At 54.4% G+C, this 18,864-nt stretch overlaps 1 protein-coding gene across 1 annotated transcript in view; it reads left to right on the top strand.

Annotated features, from left to right (window-relative positions):
- LOC115832492 overlaps nucleotides 1-18,249 on the top strand; it is a 104,185-nt gene extending 85,936 nt beyond the window's left edge. The window contains exon 4 of the mRNA XM_030803878.1: nucleotides 18,130-18,249. Coding sequence (XP_030659738.1) covers nucleotides 18,130-18,249 — 120 coding nt within the window. The remainder of the gene's footprint in view (nucleotides 1-18,129) is intronic.
- Nucleotides 18,250-18,864: the final 615 nt, after the last annotated feature.

The raw sequence follows: 18,864 nt of genomic DNA, 5'->3' as shown, positions 1-18,864 counted from the left end.
CTCAGAGCATATGGAACTGCAGGCTCTTCTCATTGAAGGAGATGCATTTGCACTTCAAGGTTAGGAAACTTCTGAGGATGCATCAGAGGAACGTGAGGCCTCTGAGGCTGGGGGAGTCGCCTTCTCTCCCCACATTCCCTGTGGCAAGGCCCAGCATCGACCTCCAGATCCCCCTTGCCAGGTCAGGCCCTGGATGGGCCTCTGGGCATGTCCTGGCTCCATCTGCCTCCATCCCAGCCTGGATGTGTGTGTGGAGATCCCAGCCTGGATGTGTGTGTGGAGTGGACGACAGGCCTCCCAACTGCTGAGCAAACCGCAGGAGCCACACGTCTTTCTCAGCATTGTGCTTGCTGCCTGTCTCAGCACAGCCTTGAGGGGGGCCTTTGCTGAGACCCTGGGATGAAGCCCTGCAGCCAAAGGACAAGCCCGGGACAGGCCTGCGGGTGCCACTCCCAGAACGCCTTACTGCTCCTTGTCCAAGGAGTGGCTGCAACTCCACCTTTTCCCTGGAACAGGCCACTAGGGTGCATGGGCGAGGCCTGAGGGTCACTGCACCAGGCGCCCTGCCTTGGGGTCAGCTGGACCTGTGGCCTCGGAGGACTTGCTTCCTGGCTCCTGCACTCTTCTCTGGCCTGTTGGGCTCACGCTGCGGGCCCAGCGTGGACTCTCACCCAGGGTCAGCGCCCGGCACCTCACTGCTGCAGGCCCAGCGTGGACTCTCACCCAGGGTCAGCGCCCAGCGCCTGGGGGCCCCTAGGGTGGAGGAACTCAGTCCCCAGGTGGTCTGAGCGGCCCGTTGGATGCCCAGCCCTGCCCAGCGGCCCGCCCCGCCCTGCTCAGCCCTGCCCAGTGGCCCCGCCCCGCCCTGCTCAGCCTGCCCAGTGGCCCCGCCCGCCCTGCTCAGCCCTGCCCAGCGGCCCGCCCCGCCCTGCTCAGCCCTGCCCAGTGGCCCCGCCCCGCCCTGCTCAGCCCTGCCCAGTGGCCCCGCCCCACCCTGCTCAGCCCTGCCTCTGGGGTCTCCACCTGCCTCGGAACAGCCCAGTCATTCTCATCCCCAGTGTTTTAATTGAAATGCCCTACCAAGGGCTTAAATTAAAAACCAAACGCTCAAAGCACCAGTGCCTTTTAGATGACTAAAATTAAAACCTAATTGAATTTTCCTAGGAAAAAATATCTTGTAGAAATGTAGTTAAGGGAGTGAAAGAGTGGGTCTTTAAAAATAGATATATATGGTTTTTAATTCAGAGTTATTTGCAAAGCAAATTAAAGAAATAAAAAAAAAAAACCTGCTCTGCCAATGGGGAGACTGGATCCAGACAAAGAGGAGCTTGCGAGGCGTGGTGAGCGCGGGGCGGAGCCAGGGTCCGACCCCACAGTCCTGCCCCTGCCAGCCTGGCTCTGGGGCAGCCGGCCCTGGTCCAGGCTCCTCCTGCAGGCCGGTGCTTCCATCCCCGGCGTAAATGCCCATGTCCTATGTCTGTGTGCTCTTGTTTTTCAAGCTTTGAGCTGGATCTGTGGGGTCTGGGCTCAGCTACCGGCTCCTCCCCGTGGAAGCCAAGATGCTGAGACCCCAAAGCCAACGAGGCTGAGCCGCCACCTCTCAGCGCCCCCAAACCTCGCCCTCACCGCACCCCTGCCCACCTGAGGACAAGCCTGGCCTCATGTCTTTTCTTTGCTGACCCTTCTTCTATCTGGGGAAGGGATTTAATAAACAAAACAAAACAAAACAAAACAAAACTGAAGCTCTCTGCTGAGAATCAGACTAAACTGAAATCTCATTCCTGCATGTGACCCTCCCAGCACTGCCCCAGCTCCCAGGGGACCAGAGCAGGCCTGGCTTCGACCACCAACACCCTACCTTTGCCCCCACAGTGCCATGCCCGTGGCAGGGGCCACCTTTAAGACATGGGGCGCACTCCCCCACCCCAAATTTGGCCCAAATGTTGAGGCTTCTGACACCACACACACCCCATGGGGGAGTGAAGGGCTTGTCACTCGTGTGGTGGGGCTTTCTGGGGACAGCAAGGCAGCTCCCAAGGTCTAGAAACAGCTTGGGAGAGCAGGAGGGCCCTGGCTTTAGGGTTTATGTGGCCGAGTGGGGAGTGGGGCTGGGTGGGGGGTCCCCAGGCTGGCCCAAGCTGGGGCGTTTGGAGTTTTCCAGGGTGCCAAGGAAGGAGCCCCCAGGACATAAAATGTGAGCCCAACTTTATGGCCTGTAACCTTCCAGCCTGGCTGAGCACCTGCCCGGCCTCAAGGGTGCTTCTGCCAACCCTGTGTGCGATGCGCAGCAGGCGGGGCTGCGTTCTCCTTGGCCCTTGCCATGGGCAGCCCTGGCCCATCTTCTGGGACTCAGAATTTCCCACTAGGCCCTCTCTCTGCCTCCAGGGCCAGTCCCAGCCTGGCTGCCACAAGCCAGGAGGCCCTGCCCCATGCAAGGAACTCACCAAGGACACTGCTCTCCCGTCTGTGGCACTGCTGCTTTTGCCTTCCAGGGGGCGGGTGGGGAGCGGCTGTCCGTGCCTCCTCTCCAGGAAGACAGGCACTGCAGCCCGTCACAGGTGCTTCCAGGTTGGCACGGGGTGGGGGCTTGGGCTGCAGGGCTGCTGCAGGTAATGAGACCTGACAGGTGCAGGCGGGCGCCGCGAGGGAAGCGTGTGCAGGGGCCCAGCCTAGGCGCATCCCCTCCAGGGACACCCATCTCCACCCTTCCTTTGGAGGCTTCCTCTTGGCTGGAAATTCAGAGTTAACTCCCGCAGGCAAAGGGCGAATCGCTGATGCTGCACCAGGCGAACGCGGTGCACCGCGGCCCCGTCAGGAACACATTTTAATTAAGTGAGGACAAGAGAGGTGCCCTGCCGTTCCTGGGGGGACCCTGGACTGCCACCAGCATCTCATGACACACCTGTCAAATCATCACGGTCCTGGCAGGAAGTTTAGGAGGGCTGGGGGGCGGGGGGCTGGAGAAGAAGGGTTGCCACTGGAGTCAGCCCGGTGAGTTTCCTCAGCTTCCAGAAGGAGGTGTGTCTTGGGAGGATGTGGGCAGAGCAGAGAGCAGAGGCAGGGAGGCCCCGGTGCAGGCAGATGGTGAACGGCCCTTGGGGCAGCCATGAGATGTGTGGGGGCTTCAGGACCCCAAAGGCCTGTCTGCTCTGCACCCTTGAGGATGCCCACCCTCAGTCAGCCTACAACCTCTCCATGGGGGCTTGCCCTGCTTCCCTCCTGCCGTCCTGCAGCTGGGGCCCCTGCCCTGCAGCCCCCACCCCAGAGAGTGCCCGGTACATAGGCCACAGAGCTTCAGCCCTGGCTAGCCCAGGAAGCTCAGCCTCTGGATAACAGTCTTGTGTGCCTGTGTTCACAGCTGCATCCCGGAGCCAGGGATGGCCTTTTGGGACCCAGCCTATTTATGCCAGGGTTACCCGAGGAAACCCAAGCCTTGCCCTCTTGTGAGCCTCTCGGACGAGGGGCTCATGGAGCCGTTGTTCAGTGAGGGCATTTGGGACTTTCCCCTGCAGCATGGACAGGCCTGGTTTTGACTGACAGGAGCAGCTCCAGGTTCCCCCAAGCCGCGCGCTGCTAGGGAGCACCCTCTGCCGCATGGGATTGACTTCTGGGGCTTGGCCGGAGGAGCTGTGTATCCTTGGCACGTGCCTGTTCGTGAGGAGGCAGCGTTTTCTTCCTGTGAGTTCTGCTCCCTGGGAAGACAGCGGTTCAGAGCAGGTAGCCTGGGTGGACTGCAACCGTTGCTCTGACCTGCTTGGACCCAACAGGTGCTAATGCGCTCCACGCACGCTCTGCTTCACCCGAAAATGGGGTTGCGGGCAGGGGGAGAGTGAAGTGAGAGGACGTGTGTGTATCTGTGCCCAGCACGATGCCAGCATGTGCTCTGGAGATGAATGCTAACAGGCACAAAACAATTGATAAGGTAAAATCAGTTTCTTAATAAACACTGCCTTGTCCAAGGTATGGACGCTCTGATGTGAGAGGTGAAGGCTGAGCTGCGGGGATTTCAGGGGTTTGCACATGAATCCCTGTTTTTCAGGCTCCCCAAGACATTGAGCATATGGGGAGCCCTTTGCAGAGCACCTGAGTGAAGTGAGTCCCCTGACTTTACTGGGGAGTCACAGCTGTCACCCATCATGGCTCAGCCTTCGGTCCCCTCCATGGCACACCTGTGAGCAGCCGGGTCCAGCCCTCCTTGTCCTGAGTGGCCTGGCCCGAGCTGTGGCCAGTGCTGCTGGGGCAGCTCCACTAGACCTGGGGACAGAAGAGGACTGCGAAGGGCCCGTGTGCAGCTGCCTACATTGATTGGGGGCTCGAGAAACACTCCCCATCCCAGGCCTCCTTCTCACTGGGGGCCTTACTTGGCACTTGGCACCGTCTTGGGCATTTGGGGTGGGAGTACCAGGTTCCTGGCCTCTCTCATGCCCAGACCTGGAAGTTACGGAACCAAGGGAGTATTGGCGAGCGGGTTTCCATGCTGCAGCCCACCCCGGTGGCGGCCCACCTGTCCCTCTGCACCCTGACTTTATTTTCCTGCCACAAGGAGAAGGCTGGTCCCTCCTCTGCGGTGTCTGCAGCCTGTGAGAGGCTGGAGAGATTCTAAACAGACCGTGGGTCCCCCAGAGTGGCCCGAGAGCTTGCCCAGAACCGGCCCCACATCATCTCTGTTTCCACCCAGACCACCCACAGCCCCTTCCCCTCATCACCACCCACAGCCCCTTCCCTCATCACCACCCACAGCCCCTTCCCTCATCACCACCTACAGCCCCTTCCCTCATCACCACCCACAGCCCCTTCCCCTCATCACCACCCACAGCCCCTTCCCCTCATCACCACCCACAGCCCCTTCCCCTCAGACCACCCACAGCCCCTTCCCCTCAGACCACCCACAGCCCCTTCCCTCATCACCACCCACAACCCCTTCCCCTCATCACCACCCATAACCCACTCCCTTCATTGATGGCCCCATCCCCTCACCCACACTGCCCTCCTCCGGGCTGGCCGAGTCTGCCCCCGGGCCCCCGAGGGTACCCAGAGCTGGCCCTGTCACGCCCGGGGCTGTGTCCTAAGGAGCAGAGTACCCAGAACATGGGAGTTTCGGTCTTACTAGCCGGGGAGCTGCCGTGGCTGGGGAGCCACCCACACCCAGCTGGAGAGGAGGAGAGGAGTCCCAACCCCGGGACTCTCGGCAGAGGCTGGGGAAGGGGGTGCCTTGAGAATTGGCCTGGGCTCCAGCAGGGAGGTGGCCTCATTTTCCTCCCCCGTCTGAGGGGGGTCAGGAGGGTCTCAGGGCAGGCCTGGGGGCAGGTGAACGGGAACACCCGCCAGTGCCGGTGGCTCCTGGTCCCCGGGCTCAGTGCGCCGGGGGGCGGGTTATGGCTTAGGGAGTATTTTTTTCCAGAGCTTGCCACGAGATAATAACACCTCTTAAAACGTGGTAATTAAAATCCTCTCTGCACACAGCAATAAATCCATGCAGCACAACTTTCTTGTAAAAATGACCTTGCGAGATGATGTTTTCCAGCCGCATGTTTTATCAATATCACACTTCCCACAGCCTGACACAGCACGCGGGGTGCCCCCCATCTTCCTGCTGGGCTGCCCGACCCGGATGCTCACTCCTTCCTCCAGTCCTCCTGCGCCTCTCCATGGCCCCTGGACGCTTGGACACCCCCTGTGCTGGACGCTGCCCACCTTTCCTGCCCCTTCCTGAGTCTGGGTATGGGGCTCCAGTCCCCACCCCACTACTGACCTGCCCCGGAACTTTCCTGGCTGTCTGGAGGGCCAGAAGTCTCCCCAGAAGGAGCCTGGGGGTCCCCACCACTGGTTTTATCCCATCTTGGGGGACACTTAGGAAGCAAAGGTGTGCGCTCATCTCTGCCATCATCGTGATGTAACAGCCGCCATCTAATGTTCCATGAAAGGGCAGGAGTGTGCCGTTGTTTCTGACCAATGCCATGGTGACGGTGGTGCCTCTCCTGTGGGCAGGCTCTGTGCTAGGTCTTAGATCCTAACAGCCTGCCTGGCAAGACCATGAGTGTCCCCATTTCACAGATGGGGAAACCGAGGCTTGGGGTCCAAGTCGGATGTGAGCCGGGCGCAGAGATGAGGGCTGGGGCTCACCAGGCATGAGCTGTCTGGGAGGGCGAGTGGCCTCGGGGGTGGAACACATTGCACAGCACTGGGGCGGGGGCGGCCGGAGGCATCCAGCATGAGGAAGGAAAGGTGGGACCCCTTCCTGCAGGATGGCATGGGAGTCCCTGTGCCCAGAGCCCTAGGCCTGTGCTCCTGCCTGTCTCTGCTCCTGACTTCTGGTAGGGACCCAGGAAGGATCTGAGGAGGGTGGAGAAGGGGCTGAGAAGCCCCGTGAGCATCCAGGCATGGCCGCCCCTCCTGCACTGTCAAAGCCTGTCCCCCCATCTCTTCTTCCAGCCTTATAATAAAATGCAGTTTATTGGCCAGGTGCAGTGGCTCATGCCTATAATCCCAACACTTTGGGAGGCCGAGGCGAGCAGATCACTTGAGGTCAGGAGTTCGAGACCAGCCTGGCCAACACGCCGAAACCCTGTCTCTACTAAAAATACAAAAATTAGCCCGGCCTGGTGGCGGGCGCCTGTAATCCCAGCTACTCGGGAGGCTGAGGCAGGAGAATTGCTTGAAACGGGGAGGCAGAGGTTGCAGTGAGCCGAGATCATGCCGCTGCACTCCAGCCTGGTGACAGTGCAAGACTCTGTCTTAAAAACAACAAACAAACAAACACCACAGTTTATTTAGCTAAAATTCATGTACCATACAATTGACCCATTTAAAGTGAACAATTCAATGATTATGTGCTCACAGACGTGTGCACCATCACATTTTGGATCGTTTCCATCACTTCCCCAAATCCCCTCCCCATTAGCAGTCACTCCCATCTCCCCATATACTCCCGGCCCCTGCCGACCCTCTGTCTCTGTGGATTTGCCTGTTCTAGGCATTCATTTAAATGGCACCTTCGCGGCGTGGCCCAATGTGTCTGGCGCTCGCGTGCCAGCACCTCATTCCTTCTTATAGACAAACCACATCCCATTGTCTGGATGGACTGCGTTGTGTTTATCCATCCACCCCTTGATGGATATGGCTGTTTCCGCTCTGTGGCTGTGGTGAATAGCCCTGCTGTGGACGCTCGCATGCGTGTGCTGTGGGGACACGGGTCTGCCTTTCCTGCGGGACAGCACCAAGGTGGGGAGTCACCAGGCCGTGCGGTTCCACTCCAGCCTTCGTCAGCTCCCCTCACGCAGAACTCTCCCTCCGGGGCTCGTCCGTGCCGGCAGTGCCTAGAGCTTCGAGGCTGGCCCCTCTGGCACAGCAGAGCCTTTTGTGAAGTCTCCGAAGCGGACTCTGAAAGCCTCCGATGCCCTTGATGGTGGCTCAGGGGCTGGAGGGCTGTCTGAGAGCGACGTGTTCACGAAGCGTCACCTCCCCCGTGTTCCCTTAGTGTGCTCTTCCTTGAGAACACGCGCGGGGCCTTTTAAGTGGTTTAGGAAAGCACGGTGGTTTAATGTATTACAGGAATATAATTGTATTTTTATTGCTCATTACATTCTGAGTTAATTACATAGCAACCAGGTTTGTACTTTGTAATATTCCAACGAAATCAGCGTATGCACTCTTGGTTCAGAGTAGGCGTCTAGCCCACACACCTTGGGGTTAGTCAGCTACGGCTGAGTTTGTCCCACAAACAGTATCAGAACTATCATTGGTTACTGGGGCACCCAGGAGGGTGCACCGTGCTGGGGCCCAGCCTTTGCTTCAGGGTCCACCTTCCACGTCGTCCCAGAAGGTTGCACCTCCTTGGGGTCAGGTGCTGCCTTACCCCTCCTGCCCATGGGACAGCCCTCACCTTGGCTCAGACTCCGCCCTCTGAGACCTGCCGTGGGGTCTTTCCAGGATGAGGACCGCTAGTGCTGACATCTCAGTGGAGACACGCCTGCTGAGAAGTAGACTCCACCTGGCCTGATGTTGGGGAGGGAGATGGAGAGTTGGTTGGGGTGGGGAGGACAGATTCGGGCTGAGGGATGGGATCCCCCCCAGCCCTGAAGCACTGAGTGCCAGAGGCCCTGGCAGTGGTCCCTGCGTGGGCAAGGCTCCATTTAGTTCTGGGGACTCCTGGAGATGAAGTTGCTGCAGCCACTGACAGACAGCTACCTGCCCCTGGGTCCAGAGAGCATCCCTGAGGCTTGTGTGCCTTCTGTGGTGCAGGGCTGCCTTCCGGAAGCCTCTTCTTCTGAGAGATGGGATGATAGAGAACACACCAGTAATTTATCCTAAGGCAATCATTGGAAAAATACACAAAAATGTATTTCTGAGGCTGTTGCTTCTCTTGCTTATTGGATGTGAATAGTCACTACTGGGATGAGTGTGAATATGCATTAGTGGGAGTGTGGATATGCATGAATGTGTTTGAACATGCATGGGTGGGAATGAATATGCATTACAGTGAGTGTGAATGTGAACATGCATGAGGGTGAGTGTGAATATGTGTTACTGTGTGAGTGTGAATATACATGACTGTGGGCATGAGTGTGCATGTGCATTACTGTGAGTTTGTGATTACACCTGAGTGTGAGTGTGAATATGCAGGAGTGTGAGTGTGAATATGCAGGAGTGTGAGTGTGGATATGGAGGAGTGTGAGTGTGGATATGCAGGAGTGTGAGTGTGGATATGCAGGAGTGTGAGTGTGGATATGCAGGAGTGTGTGATTATGCATGAACGTGAGTGTCAATATGCAGGAGTGTGAGTGTGGATATACAGTTGTGTAAGTGTAGTTATGCACAAGTGTGAGTGTGGATGGGATGAGGGTGTGATTATGCATGAGTGTGAGTGTGGATAGGCATGAGCGTGAGTGTGATTGTGCTTGAGTATGAGTGTGATTATGCATGGGTGTGTGTAAATATGCAGGTTTTAGTGTGAATAGACATTGTCAGTGTGAGTGTGATTATTCATGTGTGTGACTATGCGTGTGTGAGTGAATGCACGTGTCAGTGTGAATATGCATTATGGTCAGTGTGAGTGTGATATTCACGAGTGTGTGTGCATGCACACCCCCAAAGGAACATGCATGGAGGGGAACACCAAATGTTCCACTGGGACCTGGTGTGTATGGAGGAATCTCAAGGGTCCTTCCTGGAATCTTGGTCGTTCCCAGGCCTCCGAGTTGCTCTAGGTAGAGACGTGTTTTTTCAGTGACCCCAACGCAGCTTCCAGTGCCCTGCTCCTCTGGGACAGGAAGGCGTCCACACCGGGGCAGCTTCTCCAGCCTGGCTTCACCCAATATGTACCTGGGCTGCTTTGAGCCCTCAGAATTTCTTCCAGGGGTTCTCCCCTTGGCATCTGCTTGTCCATCCTTTTTTGTGGGTGGAGCTTCAGGAACAAGCTTTGCTCTGTTTCCCAGGGGTTCCTCTGGGGTCCAGGTCTCAGTGGCCCAGTGAGGTTCCACGGCCCCTGCTGACACCAGGGAGCCCCTGGCCTGTACTGGCTCCCTGCCCCCTGCCCCCTGCCCTGCCTTCTGGAACATGTTGCCTCACTTAGCACCTGTGTCCTGTCTCACAACAGATTTTTTAAAATAGTATTTTCTAAATGTTTTAATAGGGAGCTTTAAAAAAGACACGGAAGCCTTTGGGCGGCCGAGGCGGGTGGATCACGAGGTCAGGAGATCGAGACCATCCTGGCTAACATGGTGAAACCCCATCTCTACTAAAAATACAAAAAATTAGCCGGGCGAGGTGGCAGGCGCCTGTAGTCCCAGCTACTAGGGAGGCTGAGGCAGGAGAATGGTGTGAACCCGGGCGGCGGAGCCTGCAGTGAGCCGAAATCATGCCACTGCACTCTAGCCTGGGCGACAGCGAGACTCCGTCTCAAAAAAAAAAAAAAAAAAAAAAAAGACACAGAAGCAATGTAATGAGAGAGAGTGTGGTACCTGGATGCTCACATGCCCATCCCCCAGCTTCAATAATGAACACCACTAGGCCCCCACTGGGTTATTTTAAAGCAAATTATTCCATATTTAAACTCTGGTCTTGGGACCCAGAAGAGTTCCTGCATAGATGTGGCAGATTCATGGCACCTATCTTCTTACAGCTCTGAGTGGCTCCAAACCTCTTTGCTGGTCTGGCTACGTATGTGTTGAAGAAATTAGTGTCTTTGCCTGTGGAACTTTCTGCCCTCTGCACGGTAGTTTGCGTCCATGCAGGGCGCCTCATGGTGCCCTTCACCCTGCACTTCTGCCCAGCAGTGCCACGAATCTGTGCTTAACCCTGAGGCTGGGCTAAGCAGCCGCACATACCTGCTGTGTCACTGCACACGCCATTGGGATAGGGCTGCCAGCTGGGGCCACTAGCCTGGCTCCGCCTTTATAAGGTTTCTCATGGGCTTCTCACTGTGGTGTGAGCAGCCACCAGGGGTGACGCTAGAAACCATTCTAACCCGCTGCAGCTACCTCCTGGCCTTCTTCTATTAGGGACATTTTCCTTGATGACTTTGACAGACAGTTCACACAGAAAAGGCAGCCAACACCTGATCCTCACCCATGTAGCTCTGTCCACAGGGATGCGATGGTGCCATGGTCCTTCCGAAGGGCCTGTGAGGTTTTTCTTCAGTGTTTTGTCCTTATGGTATCATTTAATTTGGTTTTGATGCATTGCAGTCATACATGAGATGTGTAAAGGTATAAATTGTATTCATTTCCTGGGGCTGTGTAACAAAGTGCCACAGATCCAATGACAGATGTGTCTTGTCCCACAGCTCTGGAGGCTGGAAGCCTAAAGTCCAGGTGTCAGCAGGGCTGGCTCCGTCATAGGCTGCGCGGGAGGCTCTGCTGTGGCCTGTCTCTGCGGCTTGCGATGGCCCTTCCTCATCGGGTCTCTGCACATAGTCATCCCCCTGTGCGTGGCTGGGCCGCAATCACTTCCTAAGAGGACATCAGTCAGATGGGATTAGGGCCCACCCTGAAGATTTCATTTTAACTTTATTGTGTCTTTAAAACTTTTCTCCAAGCTACGGTCACATTCTGAGGTACTGGGGATGAGGACTTCAACCTATGACTTTGGGAGATACAGTTTGGCCCCTAACGTAGACGTGGACTTTTGTGATGTGAATACCGAGCCATCCTCCTCTAGAGGGAGGCATCCTAGTTGCCTCCAGACTCTCTCGCTCAACCTGGTCATCCTGAGGGCTGTTTATTTTCCTGTATGACAAGATGTTTCAGATTCATCTCGCACGTTTCCTGCTCCGGGTCTCGCAGTGGTCATTTCTCTAAGCAGCCTTGTTTCCTTTAGTGGAAAATGGCATTTCATGGTCACAGTCGGGAGCTAAGGGGTTTGTGGTTGCTAGGCAAGTCATTCCTTCTAAACCTTTCCTGTGGCCAAAGTTGAGAAATGCATTTATTTTTTGGGTTTTTTTGGCAAGAGAAAAATACATCATGAATTCATACTAATATTCCCCATTTAAATGTAAGATTACAGTGTTTGTGCAGCTTCTTTGATTTTTTAATTTATATCTCTCTCATGCTGAAAATCTTGGTTCCTAATGACATCTACATAATGACTTACCTGCTTTCTCTCACTGCACATGATCTGCATAACTGTAATGGAACGTGGGAGAGCCAATTTGGCCACAAGATTTTGGCTCTGTCCCCATCAAGTGGGAGAGTCTGTTTTCCCATGTTTTGCATGAGGACAGATCTTATTTGCTTTGTTCTGGAAGGTGTAGCAGACATGATGTGGTGTGACCTTGAAGGGAAGCCCTTAAGAGATCTTACAGTTCCTGTTTTCCACTCTCCAGGATCCTGAGACCGCCAGGCTATGAAGAAGCCTGTGATGAAAAGCTCTTTTATCCAGAGTGGGCCCAGCTTTTCTAGCTGCTCCAGCTGGGCCTGGCGCCTGGGCCTTCACCTGGCCGCAGGCAGGTGGGAAGCCCCGGTGAGGCCAGCAAGGGAGCCAGTGTCCACCCCCATCATTGTGAGGCGTATAAAGAATTGTTACTTGATGCCACCACGTTTCAGCATGGTCCATGGTGTAGCAAATAGAAAAGTTATTCAGACATTGCTACCACCAGTGGAATGGTGCCTTGACAAGCACCTGAGACATGTGACGCTGGCTTTGGGCCCAAGGGTGGTTAATGGCTGGGAAGGGAAAAAGGGACCTTTGGAGGCTGGAGAAAGAGTGACCCTTGTCGCTTAGGAATAAGTGGCCAAACTGTCACCTATGATAACTTGGAAGGTAAAAGATATACCTTATGAACTTGTAGGATCCGGTGGAGGGTCTTGCCTCTGGACAGAATGTCAAAAGTGCCCATCAGCTCCAACTCACACATGTGATAAGATACAGAAAGAAAGGTGAGCTGGGACGGGCGCAGTGGCTCACGCCTGTAATCCCAGCACTTTGGGAGGCTGAGGCGGGTGGATCATGAGGTCAAGAGATCCAGACCATCCTGGCCAATATGGTGAAGCCTCGTCTCTACTAAAAATACAAAAATTAGCTGGATGTGGTGGCACATGCCTGTAGTCCCAGCTACTTGGGAGGCTGAGGCAAGAGAATTGCTTGAGCCTAGTCGGAGGTTGCAGTGAGCTGAGATTGCACCACTACCACTGCACTCCAGTGCAGTGAGAGAGCAAGACTCAGTCTCAAAAAAGAAGGAAGGAAGGAAGGAAGGAAGGAAGGAAGGAGAGCTGGAGAAAGGATCATTGAATTTGCAATCAGAACTTAAAGACAAAAAGCCCAGGACTAGCTTGCATGGAAAATAAAACTGTCACTCATCCCCTTTCTCTCAAACTAGTAAAAATATGCAAAGTGAAATGAAGCCAGGGCCAAAGATCAAATTAAGGATGTATCTGTAAGACCCTTTGTTAAGGCTTTTGAAAGACTTATGGCAGTACCTAACAGGCCGTCTCAGCCACACAAAAGGGATTTTAAGAATCCAGGATTGTTCCATAACAGCCATACATGGCCCAAGACAGGGAAAGATCTGTCTCAAAAAATAATTATGCATGTGGCTTTTGAGATATGGTGTAAACTTCAATTATATTCATAAGAAATCCACGAAGTTTTAAAGAGAGTTGTATTGGTAAAAACACTGTCAGCTTAGATTACAGAAGACAGTTTAAAATGAAAAGAAGCTTCTGAGAAGAAAAAGGTTGAGAAGTTACTCAGCCACAAATATGGGTCACTTCTTAAGGAAAAGAAAATAAATCTCAGAGGGCGTAGCCAAGAACAAAGGAGAACAGTAAATTAGAAAAACACTCCCAAGGAGGAGAGCTGGACCTAATCATGGAACATTCTTTGCCCTTGGAGTAGAGGACACTGGCTGTGTTTCATAATTGCCAGGATTGGTGACTGCGTGTGCCTCCTGTTCCTCCCCTTTTTGAAGGGGAGTGCATATAGGAGCTTTCCTGTCCCATTGTACAGGCACCTGTCAGAAATAGTGTGAGTCTGGTTCCAGATCATCTCAGTAAAGCAAATAGCTAAAAAAAAAGAGTCACACAATTTTTTTTTGTTTTTGCATTTAAAAATTATGTTTATACTATACTGCAGTCTATTAAGTATGCAACAGCAGTTTGTCTAAAAATCAATGTAGATACCTTAATTAAAAATATTTTTTAATTGCAAAAAAATGCTAATAATTTTCTGAGCCTTCAGTGAATTATAATCTTTTTGCTGATGGAGGGTGTTGCCTCAATGTTGAAGGTTGCTGTCTGATCAGGGTGTTGGTTGCTGAAGGCTGGAGTGGCTGTGGCAATTTCTTACAATAAGACAATAAAGTTTGCCACATTGATTGATTGACTCTTTTCATGAAAGATTTCTCTGTAGCATGCGATGCTGTTTGATAGCATCTTACCCACAGTAGAACTTTCAAAATTGGAATCTGTCTTCTCAAACCCTGTCACTGTTTCATCAACTAAGTTTATGATCCTATTTGAAATCCTCTGCTGTCATTTCAACAATGTTCACAGCATCCTTACCAGGAATAGATTCCTTCTCAAGAAATCACTCTCTTTACTCATCTATAAAAAGCAACTCCTCATCCCTTCAAGTTTTCTCATGAGACTGCAGCAATTCAGTCACATCCTCAGGCTTCGCTTCTAATTCTAGTTCTCTATTTCTACCACATCTTCATTTCCTTCCTCCGCGGAAGCCCTGAACCCCTCAAAGTTATCCGTGAGGGTTGGAGCCAACTTCTTCCAAGCTCCTGTCAATGTTGATATATCTTCAATCACAAATGTTCTTCATAGTATCTAGAAGGATTAATCTTTTCTGGAAGATTTTACTTTGCCCAGATCCATTTGAAGAATCACTATCTATGGCAGCTACAGTCTTACAAAATGTATTTCTTAAATAATGAGACCTGAAAGTTGAAACCCCTCCTGATGCATGGTCTACCGAGAGGATGTTGTATTACCAGGTATGAGAACAATGTTCATCTCTTTGTACATCTCCATCAGAGCTCTTGGGTGGCCAGCTACACTGTCAGTGAGCAGTCGTATTTTGAAAAGAATCTTTTATTTCTGAGCAGTAGTTCTCAACAGTGGGCTTAAAATATTCAATAAACTATGCTGTAAACAGATATGTTGTTTTCCTGAATGTGTTGTTAAACTTTGAGATTTTTGACAATGGGACAGGTGGCACATGGTACCTTGGTGTGGTTTTAATTTGCATTTCTCTTATTATGGGGGAAGGTGAGCTTCTTTTTACATCTTCTAGGGCCATTTGCATTTCTGTTTCTGTGAACTGTGTGTTCCTATCTCCAGCACAGCAGGTGTTTAAACCCAAAGGTGATGTGACAACAAGAAACCCCTTTCCCAACCCCTAACCCCAGGCAGACTGCTCTCCCAGGCCGGGGCCTCTTGGACCTTAAGGAATGAGGACAGAGCATCCTGAAGATGGGGAGTCCTCATTCCCCAGGTAAGCTCAGGTGCCCTTTCCAGTGTGCCAAGCGTGTTGCCTGTGTCCTGCCCTGGGGGTTCAGAAGCCTCCTCTTAGAGGAGAGAAGCCTGCAGGGGCCTGGCCTGCCCAAGGCTGCATGTTCAGCAGTGGTGCAGCAGTGCAGTGGTCCAGCGGTGCTACTGCTGGCAGAGCATGGTATTGGCGGAGCCTCGCGTCATGTGAGCCTTGGAGCAGTGGTTAGTGTTGTCTGATGACTGTGAAAGCTGGACCCTGGAGGTAGCAAGAGTTGGGCCTGTGAACCCCCAGGAGACACAAGGCAGCCGTGCAGCACAGAGAGAACATCCCGGAGGAGGCCTCTCCCTGGGAACCTTGACACGCAGGCTCTGCTCCTGTCACGCCACCCTCCACTTGCCCATAGTTGTGCGGTCGGACGGCAAGGACACCAGCCTCCCACGCCTCAGCCTCTGCTGCTGCTGAGTCCCTGTAACCCCTGATGGCCCCTGCAGGAAAGGCCCCTTGTTCTCCTTGTTCAGATGTGAGCGTGAGGCCCGGGCCCCAGACATGCTGTCTGCGTGAACCCTGAGAAGGCTTGGGATGGAACTGCCTGCCTCCTGGGAGCAGAGTCACAGCCTGAGCTGAACCGTCCCGGTCTTCCCAGACGGACCAAGGTTTCCTTTTCCTCCCTTGGCTGTTTGGGGAGCCCAGGCTTGAGAAGGCAAGGCCTGTCCAGCAGGAGCAGGAAGGCACGGTCGTGGGGCTAGAAACTGCCACCCAACCCATGCTCTGGTGAACGACAGAGTGGCGAGAGGAGGTGGTAGTTAAGGTCTGGCCAGAGGAGTCCGTGGGACCAGCCCACTGGCCATGAGGGCTTGCTCAGACCGAACCCAGAGCTGGGTGCACTGACCCTCCCAGTCCAGGGACTGCTCCAGCTGGCAGCCCCTGAACTAAGGCAGAGCCAGTCCCCGGGGGCCCTGTGGAGGACTCCACATCCTGGGCAGCTCAGCCCCGAGGAAGAGGGAGAGAGTCAGACCCAGTTCATCCTCCCAGCGTCATCCTCCCTGGGGTCCCAGAAGCTCAGGCTTACAAGGGACCATGAGCCCAGGGCTTGCCAGCTGCCTTTCCCAGCACCAGGAAACATCCAGAGCAGGAAGAAGTGCCCTACATGCCCACGAGGGGGTCAGGAGACTCTCCAGCTGCAGGCTCGCCCATGCTTCTGGGTGTCCCTGTCACCACCTCAGCTCTGCCCAGCTGGCCTTTCAAATGCAGCAGAGACTGTTTTCCCAGCCAGCCCAGGAGACCCCACCAAAGCTCCTTCTCAGGGTTCCTGGGAACGAAGGGCTGGGACAGGCTTGTGGTGGGGGTGGCTGCATCTTATGGGGAGGGGGTTGCGTTCAGGCTGGGCTGAAGAGGCACCAAGAAAGAAGAGGGGGGTGTAGGCTGAGCCAGCACCACCTCCACACCCTCCACACCCCCACCTCCAGCACGCCCTCCACACCCCCTCCATGCTCCCCGGGGCGATGCCTTCACCACCCTCTCCCCAGGCTCCAGCTTCCCCAAAGGGCTGGTCTCTGGAAGCAAAGACAGATTCAGAGCCCCGTGCTGCTCCCCAGGGAAGGATTTCACACTTGTCCCTGGAAGGGCCTGTTGATGATGGTGTGACCGCTGGAAACCATCCCTAAATAGCCGTCCGGGAAATGCTGCTGGTCGCGATGATCTGTCAGTCACATACTTTCTGTGTTAGGGGAAAAATCTTAAAATCTTTTTAAAATTGTCATTTATTTAGACATTTTAAAAAGAAAATCCAAGGGAAAAGTGCTTTGTTTAAAATGCAGGGAGGCCATTTGTTTCCAGTTATAGGCACATTATTATACCATTGACAAGGAGAGAAGTAGCTTAGCATTTTCCCTGCGCTTCTTTAAGAACTATTAGGGACTTTTCTTTTGGCTTTAAAATGGGATCACTTAGATCTAGGCATTCTTTGAAGCCAAACCACTTAGAAACCAGTATTTTGTGCCAAGGAGAGAAATCTCACAGAAAAGCAAAGCACTTAAATGCTCCACTTGAAGAATCTGAAGGCACACATCGTTCACATCAGTTCAGATTTTACGTTACATGAACGTAAAATTCATAAAGCCTCCTTGTTACATCTGTACCAAATCAGGGCTAACGCCTGGTTGGATTTCACGCTTCTTTAAAAAGCTCATGTGGTTACACCATCTTTCACGTGGCCTTTAATATCCCCACGTGCCGCGGCTGCATTGGAACCCAGCGCCACGCTCCCCAGTCTCTCGTGGGTTCCGGGCAGTGAGTGGCAGCCGGAGGGCCCAGGGCAGGTGCTGCCTCTCGGGACCTCAGCCTGTGTGTGCCGCGGGATGTTCGTGCCCAACGGAGGACACTTGTCTCTGGGCCGGGGAGGCACTGGGTGGCCGTGCCTGTCAAGGCCTCCTTAGACAGTGCCTTCTCGGGCCAGCCGGCGGCTGCCCAGGTCGGGAACAGATATGTCGCTGGCGACACCATTATCTCCCGGGCGAACGGCGATGTCTCCGCAGCCAGGCAGAGCCCAGGCTGCCGTGTAATTGGACCATTCAAAAGTAAATTATCTGCAGCTGGAAACAAGACACTGCCTTTTAACTCGGGCATTATAAGGTCAAGACTCGAGACATCGCTGGGAAAAGCAGTTATTGAAAAGCGATGGGAAAATGAAATTTAAAATTCAAAGCTACCATGTGCGGCGAGCGTGGCGGGAGGCGTGCGTCACTAGTGGCCCCAGGAGCCGGGTCAGGTTTATTTGCATCTTTATTTTGCTGATGCTGGAGAGCACTGCGTGAAGTGACTCTAATATCAATCTGATGAAAAAATAAATCCTGGAACAAAAGCTGCGAGACAGTCGTGGAGCCCGGGCACTGTAGAAGGGGCCTCGCAGCAGACCCCCGCCGGGTGGTGGGACCTAGGCCCTGGGCTCTGGGCACCAGGCCGGCCTCTGCCCCACTCCCTGGCATTGGGATGGCTGTTCCAGGGAGGGTGACTCAGTCTCCCCGATTTCATCCCTCCTCTCTGCCTGGGGCAGTCTCCTCCCAGTTCCGCCCACAGCCCTCTGCACACACCCCTGCACCTGCCTATCCTGTGGCCCCTCCTGCCACAGGAGTTTGCCCTCACCCCCACCCCTGTTCAGGCGGCTCCCTTGGCCCTCGGCACCCTCCCTGCCCTCAGCCTGAGCTGAGCCTCTGTGACCTCATCCCGCTGTGCCGTGTGCACCACTGTAGGCCCTTCTGGGCAGTCAACAAGTGCGATGTGCCCACCTGGGCCCCACTATGTGGGGTGCTTACCTAGGGCCCGGTTACCACAGCCAGACTCAGGCTCTTACCCACAACTCATACTCCTTTTCTCCACATCCTTTTGTCTTCTTGTGCCTGGCACAGAGCCCAGCCCAAACCAGGGTGCACAGAAGCAGGAGAGGCCCTCAGAAATGGCCGTGCCCACTCCCTGGCCCTGCAGCCCAGCGGGAACTGGGGAGTGGGGAGGCCCAGTGGGGAGGCCCAGTCTGCGGGGACAGGCAGCCACAAGCAGACACAGCCTGAAGGAGAAAGCACCCCAGCCCCCCCCCTTCTCTCAACCTCGCACCAAACTGCCCTCCCTCCCCAGCCCAGCCCAGCCCAGCCCCAGGTCTCTTCTGCTGCCAGCTCACAGTGGTCACATGCCTTGGGCCTGGTGGAGCATGTGGAGGAACGGAGGATGGGCATTTGCAGGTGGAGGAAGCGGGTCCCTGCGAAGTGGAGAGCTTTGTCTGGGGTCACACGGCGACTTAGTCTGGGGGTCCTGAGACCAGAGCGCAGCCTAGCGCTGGGTCTTCGGCAGCTTCCATTTCCAGACACCAGGGTGGGGGAGATGCTCCCTCACACGTCTGCCAGCATCCTGTCCATGGCCTGAGACTGTCTGCCCACTGCC

Source organism: Nomascus leucogenys, chromosome 22a (genome assembly GCF_006542625.1).
Source record: "Nomascus leucogenys isolate Asia chromosome 22a, Asia_NLE_v1, whole genome shotgun sequence".
NCBI classification, from domain to species: Eukaryota; Metazoa; Chordata; class Mammalia; order Primates; family Hylobatidae; genus Nomascus; species Nomascus leucogenys.
This window is presented reverse-complemented; position numbering and strand designations above follow the sequence as displayed.